The sequence below is a fragment of the Neovison vison genome, chromosome 5 (genome assembly GCF_020171115.1).
Source record: "Neovison vison isolate M4711 chromosome 5, ASM_NN_V1, whole genome shotgun sequence".
Lineage (NCBI taxonomy): Eukaryota > Metazoa > Chordata > Mammalia > Carnivora > Mustelidae > Neogale > Neogale vison.
Window position 1 is genome coordinate 89,731,386 of NC_058095.1, and position 12,638 is coordinate 89,744,023.

Sequence of the window (12,638 nt, forward strand, 5' to 3'; positions counted from 1 at the left end):
GTCAAGGGGTGCCTGGATGGCTCAGTTGGTTAAGCGACTGCCTTCAGCTCAGGTCGTGATCCCAAGGAGCCCTGCGTTGGGCTCCCTGCTTAGCAGGGAGTCTGCATCTCCCTCTCCCTCTGCTGCTCTGACTACTTGTGCTCTCTCTTGCTTTTTCTGTCAAATAAATAAAATCTTTAAAAAAAATGGGGGGGGTCAAAAACAACCCTTTAGTATTTGTAAGACCATTATAAACAATTTTAAGTATATAATATGAAATTCTAAAATAATAAATGAAGGAAAAGTCTGTATAAGTGAGTGCCCTCATCTTATGGCACTACAATATTGCACTGTGCCCCCTGGGCCTTGGCGCCAAAGCAGGGAAATGCTTGGTGAAGAGCATATTAAAGACAAACTTCTGTTACCCAGAACCACGTCGACAGTCACACCACGTGTAATTTTAAACAGGAAGCTTTGTCTTTGTTGTAGAACTAAAACTGGGTGACAATAACATGTTCTAAGTCATTTGCATCAGCCCCCCTCTCCAGGGGAGGGATCACAGGCAGCCTGTGCAGGGAAGGGGACAGCCTAAGCTTGGGAAAACCTAGGTTTGGATCCTGACTCTACCCTGGAGCTCCGTGGCCTTGAACAAATTTCTTAGCCTCTCTTCGCCTTCGTTTTCTTACCTGTAAAAGTGTGTTCTTGTGACTCCAGCAACAAAGCAGATAAAGGAGCCTGGCACACAGCAGAGGGTGAAAAGCAGTACATATTATAACGATCACAGTTCTTACTATTATGCAAATATGCAAATGGACTACCATTTCTACAAAGTCAGTATTTATTGCTTTCCAAGCTCCGTATGGATATTTCCCAGTCCATGTCCAAACCAACTTACCTTAGTCATTGCTCACAAGGAGATGCTATCAAGTTTCATATCATGAAAAACAAACAGACCCATTGTTTCCAATCTACCAACTCCATCAAATGTTTACAAGACATTTTTTAAAGGCATCAAGTTGATTAGATTGGCCGTATGGTGGTAGGTATTAAAAACCCTTTCCCGGGACGCCTGGGTGGCTCAGTTGGTTAAGCGGCTGCCTTCGGCTCAGGTCATGATCCTGGCATCCTGGGTTCGACTCCCACATCGGGCTCCTTGCTCGGCGGGGAGCCTGCTTCTCCCTCTGCCTCTGCCTGTGCTCACTCCCTCTCCCTCTCTCTCTGACAAATAAATAAATAAAATCTTCAAAAAAAAAAAAAAACCCTTTCTCACTTCTGCAGTATTTTAGTCCCTCTCCTGCTCTTGTAAGTAACCTAGGAGCAGAGACCCAGATTTCAGGATGGTATTTAGTTACACTTGTGCTACGTACGAAGGGCTTTGGAAAGACGGCACCAGCACGCATGTTGCCAGAATGCTCCTGAGACCGCCACCGGCATAACATTTGGGACAAACCAATGAGGTTAAATTATGACAAATGATTCACCCACAGACCCTGAAATACTGGTTTTGCCACCATCCGAATGGGCTTAGTTGAGGTCCCGTCCAGAAATTCTTCCACTGGTTGTACAGACGGCAAAGGGAGGGAAGGTCTCTGCATACAGAACATCTGTCCGTAGTAAGAGAAATGATGCTCAGACACAAGGACTTTGCAATCTATTTAAAATTCATTCTTCAGTGTCAATTCTTGACTAACTTTTTGCTCTCTGAAAACAGGCAATACAGTTTTTATTGCATGTAAGTTGTTTTTTGGTGAAAAGGAGGAAAAAGGAATTCAAAGTTAGCTTTCCATGAACAGCCACAAGGTCATTCTGCTTGTGAACTTACATAATATAGCTAACATATATCACAGTCAGATACACGGGTTATGCACTCACAAACTTAATCATTAAAATAGGAGACCACCTGTCTCAAATGCACTTTGCACCACAGACAATATGAACCAGAAATATTTGGTCTACAATATTTAATTCTATTTGTCTCAATCAAGAATCACTAGTCATACATTCTTAGATATAGAGAGACAGGAAAGTGGTGTTTTTCATATTTTGTGATAGCTTCACATCGATTTATTTTTCAGAATATACTAAAATAAATGTAACCTACTTTTAAGAGCTGTTATTAAATTTTTTCTTTTGCTTCGTGAAAACAATCAGACTGTGACGTGGAGACTAGACTGGTGTGTCTAATCAGTCGAACTTCATATGCAGATCAAACAAATGTCATAATTCACTTTAGAAACCCATTGAAAACCTATATGGAAAATGGACTCTTTTGATTCTGGATTTATGTGGCAACATTTGAAACTAGTGGTCGAGCTAACACAGGCAACCATGCAGAAAGTTACAACATTCATAGAAATACCAAAGTAATTATTGTGAGCAGTAATTGCTCAAAGCAAAGAAAGAACGAATAAGAATGGGTACATGGTTTCTGTGTTGGAACTTATTACTGAGTTCATGTTAATAAAACCAGGTCTCTTCCAAACATAATCATGTAAACTATTGGTGTAGGCTTGAAAGAGATTATTTATATTCAGTAAGGTACATGCAGTGCTGAAAATCTCCCTTGGCGTTAAAAAAAAAAAAAGTCTGGAAAAAGTCATTTCTCCTCCCTTTTTCTCCATAGCTTGATTTTATGTTAAAGTCCAAGTAAAAACTCTCTAGGACCAGTTTACTGGTTTACTTTTTATAACATCATGGCCATATCATATACTTTCTTCCCCCGCCCCATGACCAAATCCTCTGAGTAAAGTATAAAACAAAAAACCCGACTCCAAGTAAAACAGAAAATAAAACCCCTAAACGAAACGAAATAATCTTGAGCAAAGAACTCAGTCATTTTTTTTTCTTTTTTTTTTAAGGTTGAAAACACTGGCGACATTATTTTCACTTCACTCACTTGACTCATCTACAATGCTAAGTGCTCCCGTGGCTCGAGAGAGAATCCGAGAGAAAGAATTTAAGGACAGCGTCTCAACCATTTGGCCAGGCAGTGGAAGTGCTTGGTAAATGCAGAACGGAGTGGGCAGGGTGTCCTCCTAAGGCGGAACGCTGCTACACATCGCTGGGTGACCGTGCTCTCTGTGAGAGGCTAGCGGGGATGCAGCCGCAGCAAATAAGACAGAGGGCTTTCTGGATCTCTTGGTTTCTGAAAGCGTATATGACAGGGTTGATGATGGAATTGTAGGTGGCGGGCAGGAGGGTGGCGTAGGTGTAGATGGAGGGGTAGGTGTAATCAGCTATCAAGGAATAGAGGGTGAAAGGCATCCAGCAAGCAGCAAAGGTCCCCAGAATGATGGCCAGGGTGGAGACCCCCTTCCGGGTGGTCACGTAGTGGGACGTGGCCAGGAAGTGATGCTGCAGGGCTATCTGGTGGGCGTGCCTCATCACAATCTTGCAGATTTGGATGTAGAGCTGAAGCATGAGCGCAAACATGAAGAGGAAGGAGACGGAGAGGATGGCCGCGTTGTTCTTGGTGAGAGGTCTGACCACGCTGCAGGTGGACTCGTCTCTGAGGCAGTTCCAGCCCATGACAGGCAGCAGTCCCAGACAGATGGAGGTCCCCCAGAGCATAATGAGCATGACATAGGTGAATGTGACCGTCCTCTCTGAGTGGTATGTCAGAGCGTAATACAGGGAGAGGTAGCGGTCAACAGTGATAGCCAGCAAGCTGCAGACGGAGGCAGAGAAAGAGGCGACAATGAGTCCGATTGTGACCAGCTTGGTGGCTTCTGACTGAAGCAGGTAGGCAAAAACAAAATTGATGATGAGTCCGATGCCGGCCAGCAAGTCTGCAAGAGCCAGGCTGCCTATCAGCAGGAACATGGGTGCTCGCAGGCTAGGGTTATGGAAGATGATAAGGACCACAATGGCATTTTCACAGGAGATGAGGGTTCCTGAGGTACACAAGACAATGTCCCAGGGGTTGACAACGAGCTCTGGCTCCGGCTCTACAACAGGAACCTGGGAGGAGACGGCGGCCGAGACGTTCTCCGAAGCGCCAGCATCTAAATAATCCCGAGGCAGCCCGCTTAAATTGACCTTCAGGTCTTCATTCATTTTAACCCCCGTCCTCTTCAACGAAAAGACAGGCTTTTTAATGTTTAGACACAGCAGAGTGACAATCCAAGATCATGCAAAAAACACACAAACAGAAAGCCAGCCCCTACTCAGACACTACCATCAAACGCCACGAGCTTCATGAATTATAAAGTGTTATGGAAAAAAACAAAAGGCAAAGTCTCCGTGGTTTCAAACCCACGACCACAAATGCCGTTTGGCGCTGGGGACAACACAGGAAAGGACTTGAAAACACAAGCGCGAGTGAGACAGGCACACACGGAACCGTGGCGGTCTGTTTGCTAAAGTGCTGGGAACGCACATCTGAAAATCACATCCTGCATGCTGGAAACGAACCACTGTTTGACATCTGGGCTGCTGCGCCGCAGCGACAAGTCGCGAGCCGGGGGCCGCCATCCTCGATGGAATATTTAAATCGCCCATTTCCATCGACACCCCCCCCCACTCCAAAACAACCCCTCGCGCGCGTGCACACACACTCACACACACACACACTCTCCCCCAGCCAGAACAAAGAGGGGTGCCAGACGTCCCCCGTGTGCACAGGGCAGTCTGGCCAGGGTCACAAAAGGCAGGTGTGTGCACTGGGGGTGTGGAGACAGACAGACGGACACACGCGCATGCACTGCCGCCGCTTCCCCGGCGGGGACGGGCGGAGGACGTGAGGGGACAGACACGGCGCCCGGACAGGCGGCGCGCGGGGGCGGGGGGTCATCGAGGGGGTCACCTTGGCGCGCCCAGGCCGAGGGGGGTCCTCCGGTGCTTCCGAAGCGCGCGGGCTACTCGTGTCGCATGTCGGCGCCAGGGCCAGCGGCGGCGAGGGGCGGCGGCCGCGCCCGGGAGTGGGCGGGAGGGCGCGGGGCGCGCGCTCGGCGCCAGGTGAGCTGCGGGCGGCAGGTGAGCGGCGGGCTCGGCTCGCGTGCCCGGTTCTCCCCGCCGCGCGCCCGCCAGCCCGCCCACCCGGCCCACACGCTCCCCGCGCGCGCGCCCCCGCCCCCGCGCCCGCCCGCCCGTGCGCGCCCGGCTGCTGGCCCGCGGGAGCCCCGGGAGGCCGGCGCGCGCCCCCACGGGTCCGGGCGCACCGGCCGGCGAGGGCGGACCGCGCGCAGCTAGAGCCCCCCACCCCTTCTGGAGACAGACATCTGCACCCTCGCGCTCCCAGCCTGCGACCCCGCGTCCCACCCCAGCTGGCGGTCTGGGGCTTGCACTGAGGCGGGGGCAGAGGCTCACCGCCTGCGAACCCGATGACCTATTTCATTCCTGAGGTCTCCCTGGGGAGTTCCAGTCTCTAGCGACCTGATTCTCCAAGACTTTCCCTAAACTGCCACATTCATAGCCAAAAGAACTGCTTAGGGTGGGTCCGGGATTAGCAGTAGGGATGCAGGGTGAGCAAGTGGGGGCGGGGGGTGTTGATCTTTAACGCAGCAAAATGATCGGCCTGCTATTTTAGAATTGCCATTGACCACACCGCATCCTGATCCCCAAGGGGTTCCTTTCCATCGGTGTGTCTTAGATCTGGCTCGTTATTACTGTTTTGCTTTTGCTTAACTGCATATAAGGAAGGTGCTGTTATGTGAATCACCATTTTCATCAAACTGGACTTATTAAGTGCTCCTTGAGCTGTGTATTGAAATGGAAATCATTTACTGAGTTTCTGCAGAAGCATCCTGCAGGACATGAGGGTTCCTGAGGTACACAAGAGAATGTCCCAGGGGTTGACAACGAGATCTGGCTCTGGCTCTACAACAGGAACCTGGAGGAGACGGCGGCCGAGACGTTCTCCGAAGCGCCAGCATCTAAATAATCCTGGCCAAAACCCATTCATTTAGTTACTGAAGGAGCAATGTTAATTTATTTTTTCATTTTAACGCATCAGTAGGTTCTAAGATTAAGAAACTGATAGCCGTCTGCTGTTAGGAGCTCATGTCTCCTCTGGATACAAAACCTAGGGCACCTAGGAGATCTTAAGTTTAAGAATGATCTCCAGCTTAAGGATGGGAGAAAACAAGGCATGATGTTGGGGTTTTTCTTTTCAGCAGTGAAGGTTTTCCTGACTGCCTTTCTCCACGATCACAGAATGGATCCTGTATGAGTAGAGATGGGCCACAGAACACGGAACCCTTCCTACCACGGTATCAACCTCTGGCCATCCTACCTCCCCCTGATGCTCATGGTCATTTCTCACCCCAGCCCTGAAGATTCATCAACCCTTGACTTCTCTTGTCCCATTTCCTCCCATCCAGGAGCTCCTGCTTCCCCCTGCAGGCCAGTTCTCAACTACAGATCAGTAGTTCCGAGGTGGGGTCCAGCCTGCCTTTCCAAACCTCTGTCCCAGAGATCCCGCTCCTTGTCCATGGACTACACTTTGAAAAGCGAGGTTCTTGTACCCGGTGGGGAGGCATCAGACACCTGTACCTGCCAAGAACCATCCTAATTGCTGGGAGCACATATTCAGTATGATGTGATCTTTTACTCACAGGCCTGGATGTGTGGTGGGAACAGACGCATAGAAAGGAGCAGTAATACAAGCAGCAAATGCTGTAATGAAGGGACATATATTTTCCTGTCAGTTTCTCCATGATGAATCAAAGGAAGTGTTGAAAAATCGTTGTTTGAACATGTTTATAGCGGTTTTAGCATGTTACAGTTCAAACTACCTGCTAATACTTCGGAGGCTCACATGGGCACTGCAGCTCAGGGCAGGCAAATGTGCGGTGCCGGGCAGACACTATTCGAGTCAGTAACAGGGAGACAGGCCCTGCCCTCCGGAGCTGACAGTGGTGGAATGCACTCCCTCTTTAATGTGCTTGGGAAAGGGTGGGGAGGGCAAGGAGATGCAAGCATTGGGAAGAGAAAAGGTAATGAAGTGGTTGTGTTTTCTTGCGGGTGATATCTGGAGTTAAAGGAAGAAACTGAGGGACCTTCCACCCGGGGCTGGATATGGCCACACGGCAGCGTTGAGGGGCTATGGCTGGGTCCTTCAGATTGCCAACATCAGCTGTGCACTCACAGTTCAGCTCTGTTATGCCTTCACCTTGAGTGATGACTTGTAACAAAACAAACAAAAAAAGAATTTAAACTTTACTGCAAATTCTACGTTTATTTGTATATTTGTTAGGACTTTTGTTGCCAAGGGGGCAATAATCCAGTTCAAACTAACTTAATTCAAAAATGGGTATTCTTCCTGGCATGGCATGGTGGGGGAAGAGCCTGGAGTGACTCCTGGAAAAGAAGGAGAAGCTACAGTAACAGAACTCTGTGTGCCGAGGCTCCCAGTCAGTCCCCACCTCTGACTTATTTCTTGTCTTTGCTTCTGTGTGCTCACCGGCCTCAAACTGACCTTTCCTAGACAAGTGTCTCCCATGCAGCCGTGGCCCCAGGCAGCCCCCTGGCTGGCATGCTGAGACCGTCTTCCTAGCTGGAAAGAGGTGTTCCCATGAAGAACTCTGGCCCAGCCTGCTGTGTGTGCCCAGCTCTGAACCGACCGCGAGGCTGCGCGAGGCTGATGGGATGGTATGAATCTGTTGGCAAAGCATGCATAGAGTCCTGCAGGGGTGCGGCTCCATCTGAACCTTGCTGAATGGGCACTTTCCCACAGGAAAAGTGAAGTGGGAAGCCACGGGGCCTCTGCAGCTTGGAATCTGGTGGGCAGATCAGGAAAGTTTGCATGGGTCATAAGGTAGTGGTCTGCAAGGCTGCCTTCTCAGTTCCTCTACTCTCCATCATAGGACACTGGAGCAGATGCCTTCAGTAGGTGAGGTTTCCTGTCTTTTCATCATTTACCTTTTTGTTGCTTTTTTGTTTGTTTGTTTTTTTTAATGTAGCTTTGGCCAAAAACCTTAATCACAACCTGGCATTTTCACAACCCATACTAACAATTACTGTTTTCTGTGAGAAAGGCTCTGTGCCCATCATTAATGCCCACAAGGTCTTTGCTAAATTGGACCCTGTACCCACATTTCCTGGCTCTTCCTTGCGAATGAATTTACAGATTGTGGGGCTATCCCAGATTACCGGCTGGAGCAAGTCATAAAGGGAGCCAGGGCTGTATGGAGGACATGGTGTCTTTGTCCAAATGCTGCTGGTCAGTTTCTCCACTGCCTGTGTTAATGACCGCGCGTCAGTTTCTATGTATTTGATTAACTGTTGCGCTAATCGGAACCGAGATGAGCTGTACCTCATTCTGCCCAGCCAAGACTTATATCACACCTGAGAATAAAACAGACTTCAAATTAAAGTTTAATTTTTATTTCTTTCTCTAACTTACAGCAAGCATTTTTTTTTACAGTACAGTCTACATGTAGGAACTGCATGTTTCACCAACGTACAGGATGAGGCAGGGATGCCAAATGAATTTATTGATGCCATCTCTAACCATCCTGAGAAATAGAATATCACCACTGCCCCAAAGCAGTCCTTCTGCCTCCCCTTCTGTTATTATCCCCACTAGGAAAAGGAAACCACTGTGCTCAAGTTTAATGCTGTAGATTGGATTTACCTGTTTTTGAACACTCCATAAAGGGACTCACACAGTATGTATGCTGCTGTGTCTGACTTCTTTCACTCAACATTATTTCTGTGAGATTTATTGATCTGTTATGCGGATTAGGAGTTGATTTGTTTTCCTTGCTCTGTAGTATTTATCACATACTGTGTCATAATTTCTTAATCCATTCTCCTACTGGTCACTTTGTGTTGCTGTCTGGTTTTGGCTATCGTGAAGAAAACCATGTTGAACATCTTGGTACATGTCATTTATTTTTTTTAAAGATTTTATTTATTTATTTGACAAAGATCACAAGTAGGCAGAGAGGCAGCAAGGGGGAAGCAGGCTCCCTGCTGAGCAGAGAGCCCAATGCAGGGCTCGATCCCAGGACCTTGAGATCATGACCTGAGTTGAAGGCAGAGGCTTAACCCACTGAGCCATCCAGGCGCCCGTGTACATGTCATTTAATGCAGATATGTGTGCATTTCTATTAGGTATGTTCCTAAGGCTGGATCAAAGTATATTTTAATATTTAAACAAACTCTGATTGCTATTTAAGGGCAATGAGGGTTCTATAAAAAATCATAACATACCCCTCCTTTCCCTTTTATAAGACCCTCCAAACTTCCCATTTTAATAGAGGAGGAATATATTTTATGGGAATAACAAGGAGATAACAAAAGGAAGGACATACCCCATAAAGACAATATTCAGTCTGAGATTCTGTGTGAGAAAGATGAGTCTGTTGTCAGTGGTAACATCGCCTCATTTCTGCACATATTTTTATGTTTTTAGAATTGTATTAATTAAAAAAAATAGAAGTCTTTTTCTGATTATAAAATAATACATATTCATTGCAGAAAGTTTGCTGCCTGCAATTAAAACTAAAAAGTAAAATTATCTGTACTCTCAAATCCAGAGAGAGACACTATGAACTTTTTTTTTTTGATAATATACATTTTTAATGCATTTGTTGGAGTTTTTTTTTTTTTTCCCCAGAGTAACTCGAGGAATTACTTTCAGAAGTACTTTATACTCATTATTGTATGGAGAAATCGTTTTAAATGTTCTTTGGGTTTTGAGCCACTGGTTGGTCGTCTCCGTGTCTTATGATGTAAGTGGCCAGGCAGGGTCACTTCCTATTCACCCTCAGATGTCCATCGACCCTCCGTCTCCTGCACTGGCCTTTCCTGCAGGACCTCCTGCTGCCTCTCTCTCCCTGTGGGAGCTGAACAGCGGCCCCCAAAGATAGTCATGTTCTGCCTCCTGGAATCTGTGAGCATTACCTTATATGGCAAAAGGGATTTTGTAACGTGGAAGTGATGAAGCATCTCCGGATGGGCAGATTACTCTGGATTATCCAGGTGAACCCTAAATATAATCACAAACTTCCCCCCCCTTTTTTTTAAAAGTAAGCTCCACACCCAGCGTGGAGCCCAACACAGAGCTTGAACTCACGACCCTGAGACCAAGATCTAAGTAGACATTATTGACAGTCAAACACTTAAGCAACTGAGCCACCCAGGGGTCCCACAAACGTCCATTTGAAGGATATTTTTTGAAGACAGAGGAAAGGACCCAAGAGCCAGAGGGTGTAGACAGCCTCTCGGAGCTGGAAGGAGCAATGGAATGAATCCTCTCTGGAGGTCTAGAAAGAACACAGTTGTAAGGACCCACTTTTGACTTCTTATCTCCAAAATAAATTTAGGGGTTTTTTTGTTTTTTGTTTTTTTTGATACACACCATGACTAACTTAAGTCTGTCGTCTCCATTAGTGTTCACTTATAAGTGTTGTATGTTCTGCAGGTTTTAGCAAATTCGTAATGGCATGTCTCCATCATCATAGCATCATACAGAGCAGTCCAGAAAATGTCCTTTGCTGTACCTGTCCCTCCCTCTCACTTCCCCAAATCCCTGTCCACCACTGATCTTTTTATACTATCTGTGGTTTGCCTTTTCCAGAATATCATGTAGCTGGAACCCTACCATACGGAGCCTTTCTGAACTAGCTTCTTTCACTTAGTAACATGGGCACAAATGTTGGTCACGGGGTGGGGAGGAGGTGAGTCTGCACCTCTTGGTAGAATCCTGAGACCTTCTCTCAGTTGCGACATCAGAAGCGTGGAGGGTCAGGAGCTGGGCACTGTGTCTGTGCCAGGGCCACCCCATGAGGGGCAAGGCCAGCCTTTCCTCCTAAGATAGATGGGCATGGGATGAGAGGGAGGCTGAACCTGAGACATGTTTTTGGGGACTCATTACATCACTAGAGGATGCCGTAAGGTCTAAATTTTAACACTCAATTTAATCAATTAAATCAATTAAAATTTAGATTAAAGTTTAATCTAAATTTTAACACTCTGCCAGTAGAGGGCTACTATTTAGGTATAAAGAGGAGGTGTTCATGGGGCAACCCATTCAGGCTATAGACTGAAGAGAGATTTCTCTCCTCCAGCCTTGTAATAAGGACTGCCAACCCTGAGTTGGACCTTGTAGCCAGGAACAAACAGTGCCATGTCACTGACTCAACGGTGTCATGTACCACTAGGCAGAGGTCCTGGAAAGTTCTTTTCTTGGGCCTTGACACTCTGGCTGTGTTTGCACAGGAACTCAAGGAGAGAAATGGAGTGATCAGGCTTGGTATTGATTTTTTTGAATCATTAAAGAGCAAGCACTGTTCACACAACGTAAATGCTTTGTATTTGAGCTGAAGAGTTAAACGTCTTTGCAGACAAGCTTGACAACACGCACTTTCTTTACAAAGAAGCGTTCCTAGGGGACCTACCCCTCGATGCCTTATGAATCATGTGTTCTCAGCCTCTCTCTTTTTATGCGACCTACATTTCATTGTATCTGATGGACTTCCCTAGGAGGTTTGGAGGAAATGTATGCTGTGAGCAAAGATGCAGCCTTTTCTTCTAATGTGGTTTTAAAATGCTGGCACGCTCCTATGGAATGTTCTTTCTTTCTTTAAAAGAGGTAATGGAAAGATCCTCGGAGGGTAGCTAGAAGTAGAAAAACAATGTATTTTGCTGATATGCTACTTGGTTTCCAATTTTTCTTTTACTATGTCAGGAGGCCCAGGGAGCCAATTATAATCAATAGATCTTAGCCAAAACATGATTGGCATGTCCCTAATCCTGTGGTTCTTGAAATGCTGGCTTAAAATGCTGGTGAAACAGGAGAAGGGACAGGAAGAGAGGAAGAAATAACCAGGTCCCAGGGTGCCGGCTCAACACCCCGCTCTCAGCTTATGTAGAATGTACTGTATCTTCCCCTCTATGTGATTCCCTCAACAGCACAAACAGGTTGCGGCTGCTAAGTTTACAGGCCGACTTCTGCAAGGTGTGTACACAGGTGTGACCCTGCATGACTAGGGCAGCTTCGGCAGCGGTCTCGGTAACAGTGAAGGAGAATGATTCGTTCTGAGTTGGTGTCTCTGCATGAGGCCTGCCTAGCTCAGGGTAATGTGTGGTGGGTAATTAACGCATATTTTGCCTGGCAACAAAATTGACTTGTCCGAACTCTTGATCGTTCTGCATTGGAGGCTCACATTTCTGACTGCTTTGCAGTTGACTGAGTTTATGTCAATTATGGAAGATCGGCAGAACTTTGGATTCCTTGGGTTGGTAAATTTCACCACCAGCAGCATCAATGACAAAATGGGGAGACTGACATGGGGTTTCCAAACTTTTGTTTTGCTGGAATAAGTTCATTTAAGCAAGGAAACTTTATTATTATATTAAACGGACATTTTGAGCATACACACACACACAAATACATACACATAAAGATGAATCTCGAACAACCAGGAGAGTGCTTTAAGTGAAATACATCTGGTTTAATGAAAACTCCCTGCATGGTTCTGATTTTTGCAGAACACCCATTTTCCAGATGGGTGGAAACATCACAGCCCAGATTGGTCCGAAGATGGCTCTTGAAAACCACTGATAGACGTGATGGTTTTGTATCTACTCAACGAAATCCTGGAAGAGTTTTAATACTTTCTGTCCACAGGGAAAATGTACAGATAAGGTTTCCAGATATACACAGTTTTCTCTTAGGCACTCAGGAACATTCTTCACCTCTCCAAACTCAT

General features: G+C 46.6%; 1 protein-coding gene across 1 annotated transcript; it reads right to left on the bottom strand.

The window, feature by feature from the left end:
* Positions 1–1,622: 1,622 nt before the first annotated feature.
* On the bottom strand, positions 1,623–4,383 carry GPR12 (G protein-coupled receptor 12). The gene has a single exon (XM_044250648.1). The coding sequence runs from the start codon at positions 4,033–4,035 to the stop codon at positions 3,031–3,033; it is 1,005 nt and encodes a 334-aa protein (XP_044106583.1). The 5' UTR covers positions 4,036–4,383; the 3' UTR covers positions 1,623–3,030.
* Between the last annotated feature and the right edge of the window lie 8,255 nt (positions 4,384–12,638).